Source organism: Belonocnema kinseyi, chromosome 3 (genome assembly GCF_010883055.1).
Source record: "Belonocnema kinseyi isolate 2016_QV_RU_SX_M_011 chromosome 3, B_treatae_v1, whole genome shotgun sequence".
NCBI lineage: Eukaryota > Metazoa > Arthropoda > Insecta > Hymenoptera > Cynipidae > Belonocnema > Belonocnema kinseyi.
The window spans coordinates 8,350,144-8,359,770 of NC_046659.1; the positions used below are offsets into that span (position 1 = coordinate 8,350,144).

General features: G+C 37.5%; 1 protein-coding gene across 1 annotated transcript in view; it reads right to left on the reverse strand.

The window, feature by feature from the left end:
- The window catches only part of LOC117169382 (SRR1-like protein), a 67,613-nt gene extending 59,632 nt beyond the window's left edge, over positions 1-7,981 (reverse strand). The window contains exon 1 of the mRNA XM_033355739.1: positions 7,828-7,981. Within this exon, the coding sequence (XP_033211630.1) occupies positions 7,828-7,949 (122 nt within the window). The 5' untranslated portion in view covers positions 7,950-7,981. The remainder of the gene's footprint in view (positions 1-7,827) is intronic.
- Between the last annotated feature and the right edge of the window lie 1,646 nt (positions 7,982-9,627).

A 9,627-nucleotide genomic window follows, 5' to 3' on the forward strand; every position in this document is an offset into this window, starting at 1 on the left:
AGGGAGCTCTTCTTAATATTTTGACACCAAAATCATGTCGATACACCTTACCGACTGCGAGTAAAGCCACCCACGCTTTAACTTGACAGACTGTATAAATTGATTGAAATAATACATTTTTTACGGTAGCTGAGAATAAAAATTAGTGCATAATAACAAACAAATATTAAAGGAATAATGAAAAACAAAACGTGTAGATTATTTTGCAATATCTAAATAAGCATTCCCAGGCCAAGGTACATAAATCAATATAATATTCATTCGATAAAATAGAGATCAAGTTATTGTAGCTTTCACAATACGGGATTCAAAATCCCCAAATTACAGTTGCCGATGCTTGATCTTTAATTCTAAAAGGTCTGCAGACGAATGCTGAGGAAGTACAAAGGCAGAAAATGTAGCGTGAGGAAAATGCATAATTCAGTACAAGGCGCGCGACCAAGGCGCGCTTAAACTTACGAGCCAATTAGTATGTCCAACATGTATTTCGTTCATCAAATCGGTTAAGCCGATTTCGAAACAAACCACTGTTCTTTTCCTCCCCCTCCATAACTCCCACAAAAATTAATTTTCAGGTTTATCAATGGGAGCAATTTTACTTTACATAAATGCATATGACCACGGAATACAACGGAACGCTCCAAAGAAACTTTCGGAACGTGTAAAATGTCCGCCGCTTTGGAACGTTCCAATCATAAATTAGGTCCCGGAAGTTGGAATTACAATATTGTCATATCGATATGGACACTCTGCCATAATTTAGTGCTTACTTAGAACTTATTTATGCACCAAAAAAAAAATTTGTGCCCGGTAATTTTGATAGAAAATATGTAGTAATGCTAGCTTCAGGTGAAGCCACAACTCCGGTATGCGAGACTCGGAAACTATTAGTGGTATCAAATTCTCCTTTGAGCAGCAATTTAGTGCTAATTAATTGTTCTGGATTTATGCCTTGCAGAAAATTCGGGGCTTTTTTTGCTCAAAACGTGTAGTATTGCTGGCTTCAGATAACTCTGGTATGAGAAACTCGGAAACTATTCATGATATAAAGTTCTTCTTTGGGCAGGAATTTAGTACTAATTAAGTGCTCTGTATTTGTGAGGTGCAAAAAATCCGGGATCATTTTTTTCACCAAAAACGTGTAGTAATGCTGGCTTCAAGTAACTCTGGTATGTGAAACTCGGAAACTATCAGTGGATTCAAGTTCTGCTTGGCGCAGGAATTTAGTGCTAATTAAGTGCTATGGATTTGTGCAATGCAAAAAATCCGGGCACATTTTTTTAATACAAACTCGGAAACTATTAGTGGTATCAAATTCTCCTTTGCGAAGGAATCTAGTGCTAATCAAGTGCTCTGAATTTGTGAAATGCAAAAGATCCGGGCATTTTTTTTACCAAAAACCTGTAAAAATTCTGGCTTCAGGTGACTCTGGTATGTGAACCTCGGAAAATATTAGTGGTATCAAATTATCCTTTGGACAGTAATTTAGTGCTAATTAAGTGCTTATATATTAAGCAAAAATTTAATTTTGTGCCCGATATTACTGCATTACTACACGTTTTTTGGTAAAAAAAAGAAGGGCCCGTATTTGTTGAATTGCATAAATCCAGAGCACTTAATTAGCATTAATTCCTACACAAAGGAAAACTTGATATAATGAAAAGTTGCTGAGTTTCATATACCAGTCACATGAATCCACCATTAGTACATGTTTTTGGTCAAAATTATCAGGCACAAAATTTAGCTTTTGCAGAATATACAAGCACTTAATTAGCACTATTCCTGTTACTATTAACAGTAAAAATCGTGGAAACCGTAAGTTACAGGTCAAAGTCGATGCCAGCTTATGATATGGATATCATATCACTGTAGTATATGCGGTAGTTATAACTCAAACATGATATCCATTTTTACCTATCTGTTATGGTTTTAAGAGATCATTATTATTAAAAATAACAATAGCGGAAGGTTCCCCTTAGGTCACAGTGGAAAATTCCAGGAACTTTCTCAAGCAGCGGGCATTTTACACATTCCGGGAACGTTCCATGCTATTAGGGTTTCTACGCGAAAACATGAAAATGTAGCCCTTTTTACTTAAAATGGCCCTGTTAGCATGCCTAGCGGAGAAACTATTTGGGCTAGGGACATTAGTTTTTCTATTGAGATATGTTTCAGATGTGTAACGGAACCACTCCAAATGAATAGAGTAGTATCGGAACGGCAAGCATGACCGTTGCAGATTCTTTGTTCTTCGCCGATAATTCGGAAGATCAAATCTACCCGACAAGACCTTTGTATCTGCTTCAGAGAGTATCCTTTATAGATGTCACATCCTGAATGCGGCTCTGTGGCACGCCCAGATACGTATAAGTCTCTCCAACGCAAAGGTGTCGTATAGCGCTCCTATCGACGAGCTCAGGAGCTTCAGGGATGCCATTTAGTTGTCCTCCCTTCAAATAGACCTTGGCACATTTGTCCAATCCAAATGTCATTCCTATTTCCTTAGTGTATGGTTCGACAATCCCTAGAGCTAGATGAAGTTGCTCTTTGTTTTTAGCATAAATCTGACGTACATGCATGTAAAGTACATGATTGACTTCGTACTTTCGATTTGCAGGTTTGCCGCAAAAGTACCCTGGGAATGGCGAAGTGCTAGAAATAGTGGCAATAATGTTAGGCAAAAGAGGAGTGGCCTCATGGTGTCGCCCTGAAAGACACCTCTCTGAAAGGTGACCTTGTTAGTTGTCATACGATTTTTTCCAGATAATACAGTAAATCTGGTTTTCAAAAGCGGCATCAATCTCTCTATGCACCCAACTATTTGCGGATGAACCTTCAAGATCGTTGTTCATACGTTTCTTGCCACACAGGTTCAATTGCCCAAACAACCCTATCATTTAGGACAGCTGTGAATATCTTATAAAGTGTGTTCAGACAAGTGATTGTCCTGTAATTCTTCGGGTCAGCTAAGTTGCCTATTTTCGGTAGCAGTATTGTACGCCCTTCGACCAGCCACTCCGAAATCTGTTCTTCCAACTTTATATTGAGGTTAAAATACGGGCCAAATGCTGATGGGTTGAAGGAAACTTCTTCCACCAGAAGGTTTTGATACAATCTGTTCCCGGTGCGGAATAGTTCTTCATCCCTTTTAATACTTTTTTCATCTCCTCGGTAATGATGGGTGGGCATTCTTGATCAGGTGTTATGAGGGCATCACACATCTCCTTGAAGCTATTTATATTTTCTGAGTCTTCGTCCAGTCTACGCTGCACTTCGTAGACTTTTCTCCAAAATACTTCGACCTTCTCGAGATGGGTCAGAGAGAAACTGTTGATTTTCTCTGACCCATCTCTCCCTCTGCTCTAGAGTCAATCACACACTGAATGCGAGACGCGTACTGTCTTGCCCAGCCTATCTTTATGGCAAGTGTTGATGTTACTCCGGGTCATAAGGCATCGCTCTTCCTCTATTGGATGCCTGCCCGCGGTTGATCTTATTGTCGCCGCTCTTTCTCTGTTGCCGGCTTGTTCTAGCTGTGGTAGAGTAGGCGTTCCGCTTATATAGCCCCTTTTTCGGAGTAGTTCGGCATGGTTTCGCAGACGTTGCTGCGAAAAGTGCGATAGCTTCGGGTGTTTCTCGCACCACAGAGCATGCCGCCGTGCCATGTAACCCCGTGCAGGGGCCACACTCGCATCGTAGCACTATAGCAAGTCGTGATTTAGTCGCTTAGTCCACCTAATGGTCCCGAGATTCCGCCGATCCATCGCATTGTATCCATTTTCATTGGCTCCCCCAGCTCTAGACTGGTCGGCGTTGTTGGCCGACCCATTGTCGGAAGCGTTGTGCGTTCTCTTGGTTTAAACCGCACTTACTACAACTATGTTTGGTGTTGTCATTGTCGTTCCCACAAGAAGCTAAGGAAAGGCATTCTTCATCCTTGTAGAGCCCCGCGTGCAAGGATAAGGCTGTGTACTCTGAAAGGTCGTCCGGTATCCCTGAGTCACCGTTCTAGACACTTCACCCAGGTGCCATTCAGCTTTCGGCACGGTTTTCACACCTCCGCTTGGGAGTTAATTCCTTGGGGACCACCCCTGGACTATTGTCCGCGACTGCCTATTTATTTTTGTAACCATATTCAGCAGAAACCCTTGGTACAGAGACCCTCTATCCGCAACCCGAGGACGTGTTCGGTGGCTTTGTCATAGGCCCTTCGGTTAGATTCTAGAGGAATATATATATAGTAAATTATATATAATAGCATTTTTATAAAATAACCTTTCATAAATTTCCAAGCTCGTTTGGCTTGATTTGCACTCCCTTGTCTTGATTTAAGACCTGCAAATAATTATTTACTACGTCCCACGCCAATCGAATAATTTCCATCGTTGGCCATAGTAACTTTACAGTCGACTGCAAATAGAACGACCTTCCTTTTCTTCAAATTTTGACCTGAAGTGACATCACAGTAGATTGCAAATAGTTACTGTACTACCGTAAATTAATCAGGTGACATAATCTAATTTAAAAACACACTGCACGTATAATTACTAGCTGATTGTAAATATCACCAAAGCTTTTTTTACAGTATGGTACTTCTATCCGATAATTTTTAAAGGAGTTATTTTTTTCTCAAGTACTTCGTTCAGGGATGCATAATAATGGGTCAGGTTCTGTGAACAGGGTTTTGTCGCGGAACACGGGAATATTTTCGGGAAAAAGGTGAAAAATATCACATGACAGTGGATTGGTGCTTTCTTGTGTATTTAAGAGGTAAAAGTGTTCTTAATGAAATAAAAGTAGTGTAAAATTCTGCGCAAAACTAAATGAAAAGGTTGTTCTACCACTAACAGTCTAGGAGTTACATCCATTCAAATCCCGATTTTTTTCAGTTTTTTGTCAAAAATCACAAGTTATTTTTGGCTCATCTGTAGTTGGAATCCTGATGGCAAATCTAAAAATGGTCAACAGATGAATTAAAGCAAACGGAAATGACTGTAATTTCCACCTGAATTTACAGGTAAATGTCCAGAGTTAAGTTTTTTGTAAATAGCTCGTTTCGGGGTTGTCACAAAAGAAAGTTCCTAGACAATGAATACAAGAAGACTTAATTCTGCGTAAGTTAACAAAAAATAATGTTTCTACCTCCAATAGGTCACGAGTAAGTTTTCTAAACATACCTGTTTATTTTTAAACTGGAACCCCGCAAGTTGTGTTGTTTGAAAATTACTCACTTCATGGATGTCCTCTTGTATTCATTCTCTAGGAACATTCGTTTGGGACAACCCCGAAACGAGCTACTTACAGAAAACGGAATTCTGGGCATTTAAATGTAAATTCAGGTGGAAATGAATCACCTTCAACGAGTGCTGACCAGGGTTAGTGACGTAGAATACTCCGCGTATTATACGTGATTTTCTACGTATATATTATCTCTCTAGTTTTCTATATACTTTGATGTAAATTACGTTCGAATGAAAATTTTCAGTGCGAATGCGTTAATATCGAAAAATACCTCAAATAATCTATTTTTCTTTATGTGGGTCGTGGTTGCCGTTTTCGCGTTTCAACTTTTTAATTCAGTAAAAAAGTAAAAAAATGTATCTAGGGTGTAGACCTACTCTAAGGATAGAAATCTTAGATTATATGCTAAAGGTTCTCAAGGCTCTGAGAAGCTCTGAGAAATTTTCCGCAGGCACTGAGGTAGATATATTTAAAGGTCCAAGTAGCTCGTTTAAATGGTCTGAAGGCTTTAAAATGTCCTTTCCGAAATTGAAATAAAAATACGATCATAAATAACAAGCAGATAGCCTGAAATTGAAATAAGAATTCGATCATAAACAACAAGCAGGAAGGCTATCTCAATAGAGTACCTGACGTAAATAACTGCCCGCCCGGTACGTGACGAATTCAAAAGGACCGAAATTTCTCTAACACTAAATCACTCAAATCGAACCTGCCGATAGTCTCAAAGCAGCCAGGCTATTTCGCCGGAGAATACTCTGAGATTTTTATCGGTAGGGTAAAGAAAAAATATGGGACCAATTGTCCTAAAAACTCATAAAAGTCCAGAAAGGAAAACATGCTCACTTGTGCATGATTTTTTATAGTGTAATTCACAATACTGCAGAATCTAGAATGCTAGATACATTTTCACATTTTTCTGTTCATCGATTCGTGTTTTATTATTTTTTTTATACGTCTCGTAAATCTCGTGCCAAATACAAATATTTAAAAATTCTTTAAATTCGAATAAATGTTAAAGCAGTTTAAAGTTATAAATAAGGACACCCTTCCATAAATACATACTATATAATACTATGCATTTTGATCCATAATAATTACTATCGAAAGAATTAAATGACACTTTACGAAAGTTTTCTGTCCTCTCTTCCGCTCGAAAAACAAATCCTTCCATGGGATTAGACTATGATGTTGGGTGTTTCCTCCCAGCCCAAGTATAATTATTTTTTTCAATTACTATAACACATTCTACAGAATCATAAATAATTATTACCCTAGTAGCAGGGAACATTCTAGGAACATTCCTGGAACGTTCCGCAGGAACTTTCGGAACGTTCCCTGAGTGTGTAAAATGTCCGCCACTTGGGAACATTCCACTTGAACGTTCAAAGAATAAATTATCGTTATTGTTATTATTGTCAATGGATATCCGATAAACCGTGAGTGATAAGTCGAAATTAATGTCAGTTTATGATATAGATACAATATTATAATGTAGTATATACGGTACTCAGAACTCAAAAATGACGTTAATGACGTTAAATGCACGTTAATCAAACGTTCCATGCTATTAGGGTATATTTAAAAATGACATTATATACTTGTCAACAGTGATGACACTGATTTTGCAAGTGAGCCATCTTGGAAACGTAACTTACAGGAGTTTTCGAGGTTTTCTACTGTTTGCGACGTATATTACGCCAAAAACGTATTATACGTAGAAAATGCCAAAGATATGCGTAATTGACCAACCCTGTTGCTAACTCGCGATCTATTGTATGTAGGAGAATACTTTTTTTTTAATTACAGGTATTTACGTCTACTTTAATTCATGTGTTGACCATTTTTAGGGGAGATTACGATATCAGCGGCGACGAAGTTTTAACGTGGATTCATTCCTATAGGATTTTTCGCGAGAAATATGAATATGAAAGTTTTAAATCGATATCTCGAATAGTTTTCGATATATCAAATTTTTATTCTAAAATTATTGACTTGTTTTTGATTAACATAATTTCTGAATATCGATTTCGATAGGATTTTTGGCGAGAAAAGCAGATCTGAACATTTTGAAATCGACATCTCGATTCGTGCTTTTCAGCTAAAATCCTACAGGAGTCCACTTCAAAACTTAGTCGCCACGGATACCATAATCTTGCCCATTTTTAGATCTGGCCATCAGGATCCGAGCTACAAAGAAACCAAAAATAACATGTGATTTTTGACAAAAAATTGAAAAAATCAAGGTTATTTGAAAGGGTGTAACTCCTAGACTATTAATGGTACAACTTTTTTTTTAGTTTTATGGAGAATTTTCTCTAATTTAATTTAAGTAAGAAAACTTATACCTCTGAAATGCACAGGAAAGCACCAATCCACTGTCATGTGATATTTTCCACCTTTTCCCATAAATATTTCTGTGTTCCGGGACAAAATCTTGTTCACAGAACCTGGCCCATTATTAATCTTTTGATTTGCATCATTTTTCGGACCAGATGACTAGACTGTTGATTCAGCTTGAACCCGAGTTTACCCGCTTTTGGACAGATTCTGTCCTATGAGATGATCCATATCATAATTACATACCGAATAAGATCGTCCGTGTTAAAGTTTTCCTCAGCATATGAATGTTGCAGGCTTGAACTGAAACTTTTATTCCTAATTTTTTTTCTAGATTTGCGACGAGTAACTGTTTGGAAATCATTCATTTTTTCCAAGGTCTATGACTACGAGCATGGAGAATAGACATAAAGGAGACGAAAGTAATGTAACGAAAAACGAGCATATTTTTCGCGAAGTACCACGCCTGAACTTCCCGTGCGTGGCGCTAGTATGAACATTTGTACAAATCACGCGGTACAAATATTGCCGCCCACGTGATATTCGTAACAATACAATAATATAACCTTAATTTAACAATTCAATTGTTTACTTAACAATTAATTTAATTGCACATGAATTGAGGTTATATTATTCTTTTCACCGGCTCTATCCGACTCCTTGAAAAAAGACCCGTAAATATAAACTTCCAAGTGGTAGTACCAAAAAAGTCCGACAGATAGGGCCTCTTCTGCCTCTATACAATTTAACACTGTCCCTTATTAGAGAATATGAGAATAGTAACATTTATTATTGAAAATATTTTATATTGAAAATATTTTATATTGAAAATATTTTATATTGAAAATATTTTATATTGAAAATAATTGCATGATTTCACTTCAAAAAATGTATTATTATTATTTCGTGGAAGTTTTCACGAATTGAAAATGGTTGTACACAGGTAAATCGTACCGAATTGTAATTCCGGGTACGATGTCCCTAATAAAGAAAAGTGTCATCATTTTACGGATCCATTTGAAGCAAAAAAATGGTTAGCTTGGGAAAAGGCGATTCCCAAGAAAGAGTACATTTTAAAGCCGGGAATGCTGGTATGTGAAGTACATTTTTTACTTGAGGATACAGTTTGGAAACGTAAAGTGAAGGATCCTGCTGGCAATGTTATGGTATCGGTATGTACATTGTTTACCTTTTTACATTTAAAAAACTTGAATGAAATTTACAGTATGAAGTAAACATTGACAGTCTATATTAAGGAGAAAAAATTTATCATAGAACAAAAGTCAAAAATTATTTTAATAAAATTTTTCTTATGAGAAAATGGAATGATATTCTATTCTAACCTCAAATAAATGTTAAGACATTGATTCAGATTAGTTGAATTTGAAGTGAATATTTTATATTGATTGTACTAGAACACTGAAACTAGACATAATCTAATATTTATTACGAAAAATGATTAATAAAATGTGATTGATTCGGTCAATGTGATTCTACTATTTAAAAACAATGCCACTCATTTAAAAATGAATTGATAATAACCCAGATAACAATTCGTGCGCGCAAGTCACGCGCACGTCGATGCGCGCATAACGTGCATGCCAAAATTCACCATGTTCGCCCAAATTTTGTGACTGCGTAACTGAAGTGCGTGCACAAGTTGTGGCACAATGCGAGCATGTTTACAATCACCCTGTGACGAAATGTTGGAACATGCACATGCGTGCTACATGAGTACCTAGTGGGGGCACGAAAAGTATAATTTATAAATTAACAAAATTTAGAATTTAATGCTTATAAAAGCTATAAATTGCCAGTCTCTATCGCTCTCGCTTTACGCTGCCATTTTCTGCGCACATGGGACTGCGGAACTAACCGCCTAGCCCAGTGCCTTTTGCAACACTGCAACGCGTCGGTGTGTGCCAGTTCCAGTTTTGTGAGAATCACGAAGTACTACAAGGAGACCGCACGCCATGTGTTTCGACTGGCGCCAGCTCGCGATCACATATCCTCGGAGTTTTATGCCTTCCCAGATTAAACCTTCCC